This window comes from Pseudochaenichthys georgianus, chromosome 20 (genome assembly GCF_902827115.2).
Source record: "Pseudochaenichthys georgianus chromosome 20, fPseGeo1.2, whole genome shotgun sequence".
NCBI classification, from domain to species: domain Eukaryota; kingdom Metazoa; phylum Chordata; class Actinopteri; order Perciformes; family Channichthyidae; genus Pseudochaenichthys; species Pseudochaenichthys georgianus.
The window spans coordinates 901046-918763 of record NC_047522.1 but is presented as its reverse complement, the minus strand read 5'-3'; the positions used below and the strand labels follow the sequence as shown (position 1 = coordinate 918763).

The following is a 17718-nucleotide window of genomic DNA, read 5'->3' as shown; positions in this document are numbered from 1 at the left end:
TTGAATTATTTTCAGCCATGAAATATCCGAGGAGCCATTCAGACTGTGGGCTTCCTGGGAGTTGATTGCAAGAAAGAGACGGGCGAATAGCTTCAGTTCTGTTTGAGTTGGACTGAATCCCAGGTCCATTAAATCACTCTGTATAACAGATTAGTAGGAGCCTATAAGAGTTCTGAGATGTCCCACTCCCACGCGTATTCTCAAAGTCAGCTTGTCTCTTGAAATATATGCATTACCTGCTGGAAAAACACGTTTACAGCACGGGCCGATCTCTGGGAGCGGATGTAATTAAGAGCAGGACGTTAGAGAGTGTTTATCTCTCCATCTCAAGAGGGTCCTTGTACTCAGTGGGCATAACGTCAAACAAAGACGAGGCCGGTTTATTAAAAGTACATTAAAAGCCGATCCAAATTGTCCACTGTGAACATTAACATGCACACTGAAGGGGAGCGGGTCCAAGACACGCTGCAGCATCTGCAGATGGACACTGTCCGCTGGATGCCAAGACTATTTTTGGGATCCGGAGCGTCTGACTTTTCCCTGGGCTCTGATCAGCTCTGTCATCAGGTGTGAGAGCCGCTACACACACACACACACACACACACACACACACACACACACACACACACACACACACACACACACACGCACACGCACACGCACACCAGGAAGGAAATGGGTCTTTCTCACTTTTCTGAGGAATAAAAGGGAGGAAAATGGCTTCTTCACTTTACCTGTCTGTCTTTTTGTAAACATGGAGAGGTGAGGATGATAACCTTGACGTGATTGGCTGTCTTTTATAGGTACCACTCAAATACAACAAAGACTTTAGGGCAAGGTTACTTGGTTTGAGAATTGGGACCTCACTTTCTGCCTTTCTGCGTACAATTACGCAGCGTCCACACGGCAGCGTCCGCACGGCAGCGTCCACACGGCAGCGTCCACACGGCAGCGTCGCGTTGAAGCTTGCCAGTGGGCGTGTCTGGCGTGCGACTAACAACCAATCACATTAATCTCCCACCCCGGACACACAAGCACGCGGTTTGATTGGCTTGAGTTTGTACTGGCATATGATTTGATTGGCTAGAGCTTGTACTGGCATATGATGAAACAATGCCTGACGTGTTTTGGACGTAATCTCGTCTTTGTTTACATTAGCAAGCCTCGCTAACACTCATAGCTAACCTGTGCTGGAGAGCACACGTGTTTAAAAAGCAGGAAATAAAAAGGAACTCACCTTGTGATAAACCTGCAAGAGAGAAAGCATTTGAGCTCCATACTGTTTCAGAAATAATCTTTGACGTGGTTTAGAACAGGATGGCGTTTTATCACAGCAGAATTTAACTTTATCTCCGGTAGAATTCTGATCAGGCATTAGCTCCGCCTCCTCTTTTTTTTTTTTTCAAGCTAAGGACCCAAAATCCGCGTTTCTCTAACAGGGCTGCAGAAGAGGGGTTTGAGCAGTTTGAGGCGTGGCTACAACGGGGGATCTGTTTGGTATTTTAAGCAAAACACTTCACAGACATGTTTTGTATAGGTATGGCCCGACAATATATGTTTCCAATATAGCATGATGGGTCCACTTTAAGGGAAGGCTACTTTGCTTACATTTTACTCGACTACTTTGGTCTGCTGGCTTTAGGTCCCTTTTAATATATTTACCATCCTCTTCTTGTTGTGTGAACACCATGTATCTCTAGATGTGTTGATGTTGAATGTTGTTAATAAAGTGAAAGATTAAGTGTTTCGTTCAGGTTTGAGTTTGAGTTGATTGTAACCGGATCAAAGCTGGTAATGAGCAGCATCAGGATGACAGCATGCTTTGGTGCTTCCTATTTCTCCCGCACTTCATTTCATTCTGCAGCCTTTCTCATGTTTGATCTCGCTGATAGAACTCTGACATGTGATTAGCGTGGGTTTGTTTATTCCATTTCATATCTCATTGCCTTTTTCTGCTTACCTTTCCATTGCGCGGCATTTCTCCACGAGATGCAATGCATTCTGCTGCTGCGCACACACGAGCGTGTCCTTCTCTACTCCAGTGTGTGTGTGTGTGTGTGTGTGTGTGTGTGTGTGTGTGTGTGTGTGTGTGTGTGTGTGTGTGTGTGTGTGTGTGTGTGTGTGTGTGTGTGTGTGTGTGTGTGTGTGTGTGCGCGTGCGTGCGTGTGTGTGTGAGAGAAGTTTCCAGTGCGTGTCTCAGAAGTGCTGGTGGCGCATTGGCCGGCAGTGAACGGAGGGAGGAGGGAGATCACACATTGACTCTTTGCTTTCCGCGAGGACTCTCCTCCAGTTGGAAGAAGCCGGGAAGACAGAGGGACGCACTCACATCTGGAGCTACAAATAAAACCCAGAGGAAAACACACTTAATTTCGTTCTTTTTCGGTTTGGGTACCCGCGGTGTTTTCCAGTGGATTTTACGCAGCGCTCGAGAGTGGAGGCACGGCTGCGGAGATGAGCGATGCGCGGTGAAGGACCCCCTCTCCGGATACAGGGACCAAACCAGGCTGATATTTTCCCAAAGAAGATTGCAAAGGTGGAGCGATTGGAGAAGGGCTGATGACGGGACTATTAATCCTTTCAGTGCATCAAAAGCACCAACGGGAATTAGAAACGCTTGGATGGAAATCGGGCGAGTGTTTAGAACTGTTTTTGGTTTTATATGAAACTGGTGATTAGTTCATCTGCGAGGACCTTTCTTATTTCCCCTTAAAGATTTTAATAAGGAGTACACCCCCCCCCCCCCCCCCCCGGAAGGTTGCTTGGTATGAGCGGTTTCCCGGAGTGAATTTTCAGAAACTCTCAACTCAATCTCTTATTTCTCTCTTCAAGTATTCCTAAATCTAAATGGAATTAGTTGAGTCTGAAGCCGCTTGTGAAAGGAACAGACATGGTACATGGGCACAGCTTCCATCACGGTAAGACTGCAGCAGATCAACAAGCAGTGCTCATTAAGATCTGATTGCTTGTACCCTAACGAGAGAGAAGTAATCTTTTCATTAAATACAGAGCAACAGCTTAAAGTCAGAATAAGAGCATGCTGATGAAAGTAATATCATGACGGCATGCACTGACTCACTGCAACCTGTAAACTGAAGGTCACCAAGTTCTTGGAGGGCTTCAGGGAACATTATGTTGGGAGGAAATGATGTTCAATAAGCTGTGGGGATTGCATGTGTCAACATTCGTCTCACAGAATCGATTGTATACCGGTATTTATTCATTTTGTAGTACTTTGGGTTATTTTAGCTATATTAAAAGTATTTTTAATTGCATTTTTGTTGTTACTTCTCTCGTTTTTTATGTTTTTGTATTGATTTATTTTTATTTTGAATGATATTTGTATTATTCCCATATTTGTTTGTGTCATTTTTAGGTACTTCTTTAGTTATTTTTTTAAATTAAAACGAATTAAAAGGGTTATATCCTGATTCCTTTCAAAGGAGTCCTTCTGTCAACACACTCTCACTCCCTAAGCGTCCAATAGCGACGTTTGGTCAGTGTCCGTGGCGTCCAATTGTGACGCTCCTATGCTCCTTCTGCGTCATAAAGGGACGCAAATAGTGTTGCTTCTGTTTATTTCTTTTTACACTAAAGGCCCAGTTATTTCATTTGCTATTTGGATATTTTCAGCCATTTTGTCCACAACAGATGCTGTCATGGCTATAGTTAGGTATGTGTGCTTTTTGGGGCAGAAGGTCGAGCACACATGCCAACACACAGTGGGAAATAACACAGAAAAACAGCACGCCTCAGTTGTCCATCACAATTAGGGGTGCAACAACTAATCGACTTAATCGATTAAAATCGATTACCAAATTAGTTGCCAACTAATTCAGTCGTCGATTCGTTGGTGACGTCATCACGTGTGTTTTACACCCCGTTAAGCTCTAACTTTATTGGTCTTTGTATCGGTACTGGAGACATTTAAAAAAGATATGTCATGTATTATTGCTACAAAGACATTATATCGTAGTCTTAGTGTCGCCAACTCGTTTCTAATATGCAAAAAGACAAACAAATGCGTCTATGATGTATTTTCGATCTTTCTCTCCCCCGCCTGCTTGCGAGGGGGCGGGGCAGTTTACACACGGGCAGCTGCAACATGCAGCAACACACACACGTGGGAGATGGCGGAGAGAACGCGCTCCGAGGTGGTTAAACTTTACCCGTCTCGATGTGGAGAATGCTCGTTACCAAAAGTGGAATAAGAGTTTAGCATGTAAGGGCGGTAACACGAGCTATTTGTCTAAACATTTAGCAAAAGTGCTCCACATCCAGACGGAGGAATGCACCGGGTTCCACTGTCTTTCTAGTAGCTCTGTAGCACCGTCCACAGTAACGTGTCCACGTCAGGTGTTATGTATGCTAGCAGAAACACACGGAGCTAACTACATTATACAAACATAATGATTAGAGGTAACAGAGTTATTTGCGGACTTTTTGTGACAGAGCCTTCAGTGTGGCATCTCCCAACCTCTGGAACTCTCTCCCCCCCGAAATCCGCAGCGCCCCAACCCTGGACATTTTCAAAAAAGCCCTCAAAACGCACCTTTTTACCAAGGCTTTCCCTACTGTATAGTTATTTTAATAGGTTTATTTGTCCGCTACTTCCCCCCCCACCCCCTTAACCTGTCTGCCTTTTTTCCCCTACTCCCCCCCCCTACCCGACTTGTAAAGCGACCTTGGGTTTCCTGAAAGGCGCTATAAAAATATTATATATTATTATTATTTAGTTTGTTAAAGTTTCAGCTATTCTTATATTTACAGTTGTGTCATCAGATTATTTAATACGATTTGTTAAAACACTGTTGTTTCTTTTGATGTGAAATATTATTTATTTAATTTGAATAAAAAGCAATGTTAGTTTTGTTCACAATTTAAGTTATTTCAATAATATATTTATTTTGGAATCAAGTATTCATCTTTATTGTCTTCATTGTTAGTTTCCACATGCCTAAAACAACCTCAAGCTAAATCTAAAAGTTGATGGCTAAATAAGAGCGTTTGAGAAATTGTGCAAGGCATACAGTAATAGTCCGAATAGTCGATTAATCGTTTCATTAATCGATAGATTAATCGATTATCAAATTAGTCGTTTCATTAATCGATAGATTAATCGATTATCAAATTAGTCGTTTGTTGCAGCCCTAATCACAATGTATTTGTCTTTCTCTTCTTACAGTTGTTGCAAGTCTTCTCATACTCGGGTTGTCTGGGGCAACAAGGAAGGATACAGCAGGTAATCTGCATCCCAACACGTCTTTCTTTACTACTTATATGCTCCTTCCACGGCTTTAATCTCTCACGTGCTGCTTCTCTCTTTGCTGAATAGCGAAGAACAACTCGGGCGTGAAGCCTGCGGGTCAATGTGGAACGTGGGTGAAGGAAGCAGAAGGAGGGATCTTCACTTCTCCCAATTACCCAAACAAATACCCTCCGACCACAGAGTGTGTTTACATCCTCGAAGGTAAATACATGTGTTGCCTAAAACCAATCCCGCAGTAACTTCTTAGCGAGCGATCAAACAGCTCGTTAAACCAGCTGGTGGTTATGAGATATTATTAGACAGATCAGATAATCACAACATGTAGCGGCTAATCACTTTCACAGCTGGGTGTCTGGGAGATGAATTCACAAACAGCCGGGGTTGGAGGTGTTGAGCGCGAGGGCGTGCTGATAGTGCGTTCATCAGTGAAAGCATGACTAATACCCCCCCCCCCCCCCCCCCTGCTGTGCCGGTGGTAATTATTTCCATTGTGTCTTCCAGCACCACCACGGCAGTGTATTGATCTGCACTTTGGGGAGAATTATTCAATCGAGTCCTCTTGGGAATGTAAATTTGACAACATCGAGGTTCGGGATGGACCCTTTGGCTTCTCTCCGATTCTGGGACGGTACTGCGGCCAGCACAGCCCGCCGGATATCAGGAGTAGCGGCCGATACCTGTGGATAAAATTTGTAACGGATGGTGAACTGGAAGCCGTGGGATTTTCAGCAAGTTACAACTTCACTGCAGGTACTTAACTTTTTATCCTCACTGCTCTTGTCAGTTCACTCCTCTCTTTGTGTGCTGCTTTATGGCTCGAGCAGCGGATGAATACCAAATGGGGAAGTCGCCCTCGTGGGAGTTTCTTGCAGGTGTATTGATTGTCTGTCTGCATACACTCACTATTTCCATTGGCTATATACTAGGCTTGTTTGAGACAAGCAAGACCTGCGCAGACCTGCGCAGACCTGCGCAGTTGCGATCAACGTCTTGCTAGTGCGTTGCATGATGGTTAGTCATTTTGTCCGACTTGCTCTGGAGGCTCGCCCACATGAGACTTTGAAATCTCGCGGGACAAAGACGCCCGCAGCCTTGAGAGCGAGGCGAGGCGAGTTGGCGCAGTTGCTCTCCACGAGCTGCGGAAGCGAAATGCTTGATGGGAAACGGCTCGCTGGTATCTCGAGCTGAGCGCTCATTGGTGGGTTTTACCACGTGCTGCTGATGAAGCTCTCCCATTGGCTGGCAAAAGTTTGTTGTTGTTTTGTGTCAGTTTTACGTCGCCACATCCATTCCCATTTTTCATCATTGTTCCACAATGTTTATCATCATGAAATTAATATCTATATATTTTATACTATACTGCTTACCGTTTTCATACTTTATATATCTTAGCATATTCATACACACTGTTCATACTGCTCACAGGCTGATATCTAGTGTATTCATACACACTGTTCATACTGCTCACAGGCTGATATCTAGTGTATTAATACACACTGTTCATACTGCTCTCAGGCTGATATCTAGTGTATTCATACACACTGTTCATACTGCTCTCAGGCTGATATCTAGAGTATTCATACACACTGTTCATACTGCTCTCAGGCTGATATCTAGTGTATTCATACACACTGTTCATACTGCTCACAGGCTGATATCTAGTGTATTAATACACACTGTTCATACTGCTCTCAGGCTGATACCTAGTGTATTAATACACACTGTTCATACTGCTCTCAGGCTGATATCTAGTGTATTAATACACACTGTTCATACTGCTCTCAGGCTGATATCTAGAGTATTCATACACACTGTTCATACTGCTCTCAGGCTGATATCTAGTGTATTAATACACACTGTTCATACTGCTCACAGGCTGATATCTAGTGTATTAATACACACTGTTCATACTGCTCTCAGGCTGATATCTAGTGTATTAATACACACTGTTCATACTGCTCTCAGGCTGATATCTAGTGTATTAATACACACTGTTCATACTGCTCTCAGGCTGATATCTAGTGTATTCATACCCCACTGTTCATACTGCTCTCAGGCTGATATCTAGTGTATTCATACACACTGTTCATACTGCTCACAGGCTGATATCTAGTGTATTAATACACACTGTTCATACTGTTCACAGGCTGATATCTAGTGTATTCATACACACTGTTCATACTGCTCTCAGGCTGATATCTAGTGTATTCATACACACTGTTCATACTGCTCACAGGCTGATATCTAGTGTATTCATACACACTGTTCATACTGCTCTCAGGCTGATATCTAGTGTATTCATACCCCACTGTTTATTCATCATTCATTCTATATGTTATTCTGTAGATTGTGTACATTACTTTCCACTTCGCTGCTTGTTGCACCTGGTTAGAAGCTAAACTGCATGTCGTTGTCTCAGTACCTGTAATCTGTGCAATAACAATAAAGTTTCTCTTTAAGTTAAACCAAATCATTAAAATAAAATCTATTGTAATGTAATGATTTGGTTTAACCTTATTTATTGAATACATCATTTAAAATGGCAAGATTAAATCAAATTACATCCATGTTGTACACATCATAAAGCTTACAGTGGCAGCTAAAGAGTTAACACAGCAGCAGGTCTGTTCAGTTCATGCTCATTAAGCTTCATGTGTGCGGATCTGAAGGACTGATCCTTTGTAGCCTGTCCACCTATCAGTTAGCAAACATTAAGAGGGAGGAGCATTTATATTGCATCCACTTCATCTGCAACGAAAAACGCCAACGCAATTTCCGCCATTGCAAACCCAGCCAGTCAAGCCGACTCCGAGTCCGAGCTGTCCGACTTAAGACAAGCTTTTTGACACCTCCCCCGGCTGCGATCGGCTACTCTCGTCTACTTTCGAGGCGAGCCGCAATGTGTCTCAAACAAGCCTAGTGTCATTGGCTGGGACACTCTTGTAACAGCGATTTCCTCTCTCTCTGTATCTGCAGTGGTGATTTTAATTCAGTTCAGCACTTTCCAGAGCAGGAAGTAGTTGAGAGGGCGAAGGAAACTAATCGGTATTGTCGAACACAATCTTGGCAATTAGGGTTGTGTGTAAAACCTTGGCTTTCTTAATTCGCCTCATCTATGGTTGAGATCACATTACGGAAGCAAGCGAGAGGATTGATGACAAGGAATCAGGGCATAACCACCATTTAATATTCCTTCACCTCCACTCGACTGGGTTTAATAACACTGTCAACTTTCTTCGTGTGTTTGAGCTTTGAGTGCCAGGAAGCAGGAAGGCTATGTCGATTTGTCTTCACATCCACTGCACCTTCAGGGCGGTTTTACCGTGAGTGTATAGGATGAACACATGTGCCGTACATCAAACTTTCATCCCAAGAAACATGCTACTAGCTGCAGGCAATGCGAAAGAGGTATATAGATTTATCTTTCAAGGCTTTGTGTGTGTGTGTGTGTGTGTGTGTGTGTGTGTGTGTGTGTGTGTGTGTGTGTGTGTGTGTGTGTGTGTGTGTGTGTGTGTGTGTGTGTGTGTGTGTGTGTGTGTGTGTGTGTGTGTGCGCGCTATCAACCTTATGGGGAATTAGTAATACAGAGAAGAAGTGCAGTCAATAGGAATGAAATCTAGTGAGGAATAAAGTGAAGGACCGTGCGCAGTTAGGCAGACGTGCAGCGACTGGTCTGACATTTGCAAGAAGAAGTTAAATTGCTTCTGTGAAACTACACCCAAGTAAAACTGCTCGGTGCATTCAGCGTAAAAGCTACGGGGTGTTTCACTGCCAGATACAATATTTGTCATGCAATTCACAAAGTGGTTGGTGAGAACTTTTCAAGAGGGGTGTAAGGCATGATTATGTTCTCAGTTAAAGTCTGAGATGGCTGTGTGCTGAGGCATGAATCTCCTGCAGCTGCATACACACACAGCGCGATCAACTTTGACTTTAAGTTCATATATTGACAGTACATGCATAAGCTCTTCAGCAGCAAGGCTTGTTGTGTAGCCAAACCTGAGCATATCATTGGATGGATGGCGTTTTAGCTAATGCTAAGTATGCTAACTTACAGTTTGGACATTTTGTCTCAGTTCACCAAGCACTGGGCTAATTGTGCTAATGCAATTGAACTGCCTCTAGAAGTAGCCTTACATCATGTATTAACCAACATTTAAGCTCACTAAATACACTATTTCCTATTTATGTAGTTGCGTTAAAACGTTCATATTGCTAAGCGGCTAAGCTAACCAGCTGCAGCCTCATAGTCACCATACAGACAGTTGTATTCATCTTTTCATCAAGGCAAGAAAGCAAATTAGCATCCTTCCCGAAGATGTGGAACTACTCCGACAGACAGGCTTGTCTGGGGTTTTTTCTCGTGGTGCTAAAAGATAGTCTGCAAAATGGTCTTCTCTAATGGAAGCGACCAAACATGAAGTATATAAAGGCAAGGAAACACCTCACAAAGAACTCCAGAAGACACACAGGAGAGACGATTTGTCATTTCCAGGCCCTGATAGTCAGAGATGAAGCACCCGGACCACATTGTGTGTAACGTATTGTTCCTCCCGCCTGCTTCTCTCGGGAAGCTCATTGAAAATGTGCTGAGAGGAAAGAAAAAAGCCCCGCCTCTCGCCTCGGTAGGAAATATCTGTGGCGTATGATTTACATAATTAAAGAAGATAAAAGCCCTGAATTCTCTCCTCTTGATACTCCGATGTGTGTGTGAACAGTGTCTCCCAGCTGCTCTGCTAACCATGCTAATACAGCCCTGATGAAGGGAGAGCAGGGGGTGAAAGGAATCAGCGTGTCTTTCCTCAGCCACTCGAGGACTTTACATTCTGCGCGCGTCCTCTCAGAGACTCCAGCTCCTGATGACTAATGCGTTCAGTACAGCAGTGACTGCAATCTCACAATATCCATATTACATGTTGAGGAACCTCAGCTTTCAAGACTGCAGCGGCTTTGTGTTGAATGCATGTCAAAGGAAGTAGGAGCTGTAACTCACTCACTCACTCACTCACTTAGTCACTTAGTCCTAGGGATGTGATGTGTCAAACAAATCAGATGACTCCTGCTTGCGTCACACCACAGCTTTCTTACCTCTGCAAAATCAACGTTTATCTTTTCAATATATTTCTGTAAATCATCTGTTCAACTATCCACTCAATCACTCAATCAATCAATCAATCAATCAATCAATCAATCAATGTTTATTTATAGCCCAATATCACAAATATTCCATTTGTCTCAGTGTCTTCACAGTGTGTTCAGAATATCAGTATGACAATACGACACCCTCTGTCCTCAGACCCTCTGTCCTCAGACCCTCTGTCCTTAGACCCTCTGTCCTCAGACCCTCTGTCCTCAGACCCTCTGTCCTTAGACCCTCTGTCCTCAGACCTTCTGTCCTCAGACCCTCTGTCCTTAGACCCTCTGTCCTCAGACCCTCTGTCCTCAGACCCTCTGTCCTTAGACCCTCTGTCCTTAGACCCTCTGTCCTCAGACCCTCTGTCCTCAGATCCTCTGTCCTCAGATCCTCTGTCCTCAGACCCTCTGTCCTTAGACCCTCACATCGTACAAGGAAACACTTCCGGAGAAAACCCACAGTTTAAAGGAAACATGGAGAAAACATGAAGTCCAAATGTTTGGACTACCTATGTTGCAAATGTATTATCTACTACTAAATGTATTATCTACTATTACTAATGAATTGTTCAGGCACAACGAAATGCTCGCAGTGATGAGACTGTCTGGCGTCTGTGTGAGGGTGTAGTGAAGCTCACAAGGCCCCATCTCACAGGATGTGTGTGTCACTCACCTTGTAGGACTTGAAACCAAATAGTTTAGTTGTAACTAATCCGTAAAAAAATGTAATTCCATGTTTAGGCCATTATGAAAAGTGGCTTCTGAGTGCAGCTGTTTTCGTGTTTATTTGTGCGATCTGTGTCCGGATATTTGTGAAGGAAAAACATATTGAATGAACACAAAGCGATCAGCCGGTCTGCATCTCGGGCTGAGGGTTAGCATCAGGTCAAGTGGAACTCGTTAAAGAAGGACATCTGTTGTAAAGTTACCCAGCTCCTCGTCTTGCTAACTCCAGCTAGCCACGCAGTATTAGCATAAGATGGCAAGCTTCGCTCTGCACGTGTGCACTGAACTGCGTCCCTTGTCACTGGTACGTGCCGTGCTTACTGACAAGCCGGCGGATTGGATTTCAATATGCAGATACAAATCACGTGATAACACCAGGTGGAAATGCAGCTTTAGATAAAACCACACAGTCTTATTTGTCTGGCTCTCTGCACGACAATAAGAGCATTACAAAAAGTGGCTATTATTACACTATTAGCGAACCTCGCGAAAATGCCAAGATGCAGAATACTTCAGAGACACTTCACCCCAAAGTGCTCCAGTGGGGATTGTCCACAGTACTGTAAGTCGCTTTGGATAAAAGCGTCTAACAAGTAATAGTAATAGTAATGCCTCCTTCAAGCATCCTGCAGAGCATACTTCACGTGAATAGTAGGAGTCATCATGCACTGCTATTCAATCGAGAATAAAATGCAGTTGAATTGATTCGGAAAGGAAAGCCTGGGAGAGATCTGGAAATCTCAGGCTGAAGTTTGAATGTGCAAAGTAAGTCTTTGTCATTATTCTATCCAGGAGCTCAGCTTGGGGGCAGCTCTAAGGGGAACCTGTGATGTGGGGCTAATGTCGAAAGGCAGTTTGGTTTTACAAAGAGGACCAAAGCGTATCAGCTGTCTGTCACAAAGTGCTGCAGGGATGAGGTCTTCCTTTAACCTCGCTGCCCTGGCTCTCCACAAAAAGCTAATTGGATTCCTTTCCATTGGATTCTGGATTTCTTTCCGAAGATAAGATGTGGAGCTAACCGAAGCTTTTGACTGTTTTCAATCAATCAATGTTTATTTATAGCCCAATATCACACATGTTACATTCGTCTCAGTGGACTTCACAGAATATCAGTATGACAATACGACACCCTCTGTCCTCAGACCCTCTGTCCTTAGACCCTCTGTCCTCAGACCCTCTGTCCTCAGACCCTCTGTACTCAGACCCTCTGTCCTCAGACCCTCTGTCCTCAGACCCTCTGTCCTCAGACCCTCTGTACTCAGACCCTCTGTACTCAGACCCTCTGTCCTCAGACCCTCTGTCCTTAGACCCTCTGTCCTCAGACCCTCTGTCCTCAGACCCTCTGTCCTTAGACCCTCTGTACTCATACCCTCTGTCCTCAGACCCTCTGTACTCAGACCCTCTGTCCTCAGACCCTCTGTACTCAGACCCTCTGTCCTCAGACCCTCTGTCCTCAGACCCTCTGTTCTCAGACCCTCTGTCCTCAGACCCTCTGTCCTTAGACCCTCTGTCCTCAGACCCTCTGTACTCAGACCCTCTGTCCTCAGACCCTCTGTCCTCAGACCCTCTGTCCTTAGACCCTCTGTACTCAGACCCTCTGTCCTCAGACCCTCTGTCCTTAGACCCTCTGTCCTTAGACCCTCTGTCCTTAGACCCTCTGTCCTTAGACCCTCACATCGTACAAGGAAACACTTCCAGAGAAAACCCACAGTTTAAGGGAACATGGAGAAACCTCAGGGAGAGCAACAGAGGAGGGATCCCTCTCCCAGGACGGACAGACGTGCAATAGATGCCGTGTGCAAATTGAAAAGATAATACATTTGCAACATAGGTAGTCCAGATGTTTGGAAATGCACGTGTGTATAATAGGAAGATGAATCCACGAGGATATCGTTTTGTTAAGCAAGCGCCACTTTTATGATTTTTGAAATGCAATCGGCAGAAATGAAAAGCCCTCGTTACCGTAAGAACCAGCTTCATCACAGTGGTAGGATTTTCGATCGCAGCTTAGCTAAAGATGGACACATGTTTGGCATAATGACATTTAATAATCTAATGTAGGCACTTTCATTAATGCATGAATGCTTTAAATGTACAGGTTTGTATTTAATGACATACGTAAAGTTGTAAAACCATAGGTAGAAATCTCTTATGCTTAACAACCTTACTTCTGGGATCTGATCTGGTTCGGGAAACCTGCAGGTCCGCTGCAACTCGGACTACTTCTACATCCAGGATGAAGACTTTTCTTGTTGCCGCTGCTTTTAATTGAGCTATTCACATCTCACACTGCACTGTAACTTTTATTCATGTACCTGTGTTATTCATGTTTTATTATCTTTGCTTGTTAATATTTCGAATGTGTTTAATGTCTTAATAGGGCTGTGCAATTAATCGTATTTTAATCGCGATTACGATTATGGTTTGCGACGATTATGAAAACAGCATAATTGACAAAATACTTTTATTTTGCTGGGTGCGCTTTCGCCCCTCCCTAAAAGCCCACTCGGCCACGTGGGAGTGATATGTGTTGTGAGTGTTCAGCGCGAGCGAAGATGTCAGAACAAGAGCATCAATTAGTTAAAAAGAAGGGTCGCGGGGAGATTCCCAGTCGATCGCGAGATGTGTCTAAAAATAGAACAACAATATTCTGTTTTATCGTTAATGTCCCGTATGTCTTAATGTCTTTTGTGAAGCCCTTTCAATTGCCTTGTGTTGAAAAGTGCTATACATGTAAACTTGCCTTGCCTAACCAAAAATCTGTTTAGAAACCCATTGACCTCGGGACAAAGTAACCTGGAAGGCAAAAGATGCTGACTAATCTCCTACTTGAAGGACCCATTCTTGCACGAATACATGTAGGAAAGCCTGAACAGTAACAAGCCTTAAAGCACAACAAGTTGCCTCCCGCAGATTCACATCCTCTCCGGAAAGCCTTTGTTGCTTTGTGACAGGCATGCTTTCAGACCGTATAGCAGCTCAAAGTGGCGTGTGCAGCAGGGGAAAGAGAGTAGGAAGCATGGTGTGTGTTCTGTGTGTGCAGTCTGAGCAGGATGCAGCTTTTCAGTTCGTCCTTAAACCCTGTGGATGTGCAGATTAAGTGATGTTTCAGCACCTGAAGCCGGGGCACAGCTACTAAAAGCCGAGACCCAGTGGTGGGGCAGATGCTCTATAGATGCTCCGGCAGTATATCTTCGACCCAAGGACTAGTGATACAGTTCCTTTACTGAAAATCTTCTGGGGGACATGAACAATCCATAAACAGAATACTCACGTGGACCATTTCAGCTGCGTCTTAGATGTGATGTAATTCTTGCGACAGTGAAGACATTTTAAAGATGCCTGCGTTGCTTCAGGAAAACATTGAATTGGATTTGTGCAGTTTTTAGTATATAATGTATTTTGTTACCATTTTAGAAGCTGGTGTGGACTGTGGAACATTTCTTGGACCTTTTACTCAGACAATTATCACTGACATCTGAAAATATTAGGTAGGTAGGTAGACAGACAGACAGACAGACAGACAGACAGACAGACAGACAGACAGACAGACAGACAGACAGGTAGGTAGGTAGACAGACAGGTAGACAGACAGGTAGACAGACAGGTAGGTAGGTTGGTAGGTAGACAGACAGGTAGACAGACAGACAGACAGACAGACAGACAGACAGACAGGTAGGTAGACAGGTAGGTAGGTAGGTAGACAGGTAGGTAGACAGGTAGGTAGACAGGTAGGTAGGTAGGTAGACAGGTAGGTAGACAGGTAGGTAGACAGGTAGGTAGGTAGACAGGTAGGTAGACAGGTAGGTAGGTAGACAGGTAGGTAGGTAGACAGGTAGGTAGGTAGGTAGGTAGGTAGGTAGACAGGTAGGTAGGTAGGTAGGTAGGTAGGTAGGTAGGTAGACAGGTAGGTAGGTAGACAGGTAGGTAGGTAGGTAGGTAGGTAGACAGGTAGGTAGACAGGTAGGTAGGTAGGTAGGTAGGTAGACAGGTAGGTAGACAGGTAGGTAGACAGGTAGGTAGGTAGGTAGGTAGGTAGGCAGGCAGGCAGGCAGGCAGGCAGGCAGGCAGGCAGGCAGGCAGGCAGGCAGGCAGACAGACAGACAGACAGACAGACAGGCAGACAGGCAGATGGATGGATGGACGGACGGACGGATATATTAGAGTCCAAAATATTTCTGAATTAGCATTACAAATGATGCTGTGTCGTGCCAAACACAAACTCATATAGTGGACACAAGTTATTGCAGTGAAATAGAAACTGGTCATCAAGCCATTCAGCCTCACATGTGACCCCACAGTGCTTCTACTGTGTGTTTATAATGAATCCAGGCCATGACTAATGTATCGAGATGACATTGATTGATCCACGCGCCTCCTCGCCCCCACCGAGCTGTAACTGGACTGAGAATCATTTAGCAATGGAATGAGTCAAATGGCATTTAAGATTATAGCTGGAAAAGGATATATGGGCCTATCATAAAGGAGACGGGGCCATGAGATCGAACCGAGATGGGCTCAAACTGGAAAATTGGAAATTGAAGCGTAGAGACCGACTCCTGGCTCTGAGGAGGAAGTGAATCTGGCAGAAAGTTCACAGACTTCCCGGATTTATTCTGCTAGTGGCAACACCCGACATGTAAACATGGCAGAAGCTTTTTTATTCAACTGCATCCAATGGAATCCCTGTATATAGTTTCCAAAGTCACCGACCTTCACCAGTGTGGCTGGTTACATTGATTGTTATAATTGACTGTATTTTTAGACACATTTCAACATGATGGCATTGAAATAGCTTTTTGGGAATTTGGCCAACATAAAGACTGCAGTGTGAAAGACTGCCAAGGTGCTTCAAAGATTCAAAGATTCAAGATTCAAAGGTTTATTGTCATATGCACAAAGATACAGTGTCTTCTGACCTGAGCTCCTCCAACAATGCAACATCAAAATAAAAAGTAGTGCAAAACGTCTTTACATGTAAATAGAATATGATATGTAGCATGATGTTAGATCTGGGGCTCTTATTTTGAAATATAACCCAGAGCAAGAGAATAAGTTGAACAAAGACACATTAATAGTTCACAGATTTTCTTTTTCAAACTTGTATTGAGTTAAGTCTGTACATAATGGAGAGACAAAACTGAAACATCACATTGTACTTATGGCTTTTCTTGGCTTATAGCGATGTTAGAAAACACAAGTACAAGATCATAAATAAAATACAATGAAATAATAAAATAAACATCAAACTGAAATTCAACAGTCATGGTTACACAGATCTAGTAATTCGTCTCCTGAAAAGCATACGCCCTAGCCTTTTCCCACAGTGTCATAAACGACCAATTTCTTCCATTTACTCTCAAAAGTATTGACTCTCATTCTAATGATATTTTTCCATTATATACACCTCTCTTATAATATCCATCCACTGGTCTTCTGTAGGTGGCTCGGCCTTACACCAATGTCTGGTTATTGCTTTCTTGCTTGTTACTATCTTAGTTATATATCTATCAGTATTAATCACGCATTCATTTATGTTTCCAAGGTTTAAAATGGTGCATTCCTTGGGTATCGAATAACCCAGAATGTCTACAACAGTTGCGTGTATATTTTCCATCCATCTTCTCCTCTTATCCGTGGTCGGGTCTCGGGGGTATCAGTTCCAGCAGAGAGCCCCAAACGTTCCTTTCCCCTCATCAACCAGCTCTGACTGGGGGGTCCCAAGGCGCTCCCAGGCCAGAAGAGATATAATCCCTCCTCCTGGTCCTAGGTCTACCCCTTGGTCTCTTCCCAGCTGGACGTGCCTGGAACACCTCCCTAGGGAGGCGCCCAGGTGGCATCCTAACTAGGTGCCCGAACCACCTCAACTGGCTCCTTTCGACGCGAAGGAGGAGCGGCTCAACTCCGAGTCCCTCCCTGATGACCGAACTTCTCACCTTATCCCTAAGGGAGACGCCAGCCACCCGGCGGAGGAAACCCATCTCGGCCGCTTGTATCCGCGATCTGGTTCTTTGGGTCATGACCCATCCTTCATGACCGTAGGTGAGGGTAGGAACGGAAATGGCCCGGTAGACAGAGAGCTTTGCCTTCTGGCTCAGCTACCTTTTCGTCACACGGTGCGGTAAAGCGACTGCAGTACCGCTCCCGCTGCTCCGACTCTCCGGCCCATCTCACGCTCCATTGTTCCCTCACTCGAGAACAAGACCCCGAGATACTTGAACTCCTTCACTTGGGGTAAGGACTCATTCCCTACTTGGAGAATGAGTATATTTTCCCAAAAGGTATTTTAGTTTATGGCATTCCCAAAACACGTGTGTGTGATTTGCCTCTCTACTAACCGCCAACATGTGACCGAACAAACCCTCAGGACTTTGTAAAGTTGTGACGTAACAATACAGTAATCAAAATGGATGTCTTACCGTAAGAAATCGTGTTCAGGCTCTTTCTTCTGTGATGCCTTTCAACCTAAATTCAATAACGATGAATCCAAACCAAGTCCCACGCTACTCTGTCTCCTGAGGCACTGGGAGTTAAAATTAATTTTCCACGGCTCAGGATTCACAAAGGAGTGATAGATGGAATTCACGAGAGAG

General features: G+C 44.2%; 1 protein-coding gene across 1 annotated transcript in view; it reads left to right on the top strand.

The window, feature by feature from the left end:
• The first annotated feature begins 2241 nt into the window (after positions 1-2241).
• The window catches only part of neto1l (neuropilin (NRP) and tolloid (TLL)-like 1, like), a 90221-nt gene continuing 74744 nt past the window's right edge, over positions 2242-17718 (top strand). The window contains exons 1-4 of the mRNA XM_034109195.2: positions 2242-2915; positions 5183-5239; positions 5333-5467; positions 5768-6016. Of these exons, the coding sequence (XP_033965086.1) occupies positions 2888-2915; positions 5183-5239; positions 5333-5467; positions 5768-6016 (469 nt within the window). The 5' untranslated portion in view covers positions 2242-2887. The remainder of the gene's footprint in view (positions 2916-5182; positions 5240-5332; positions 5468-5767; positions 6017-17718) is intronic.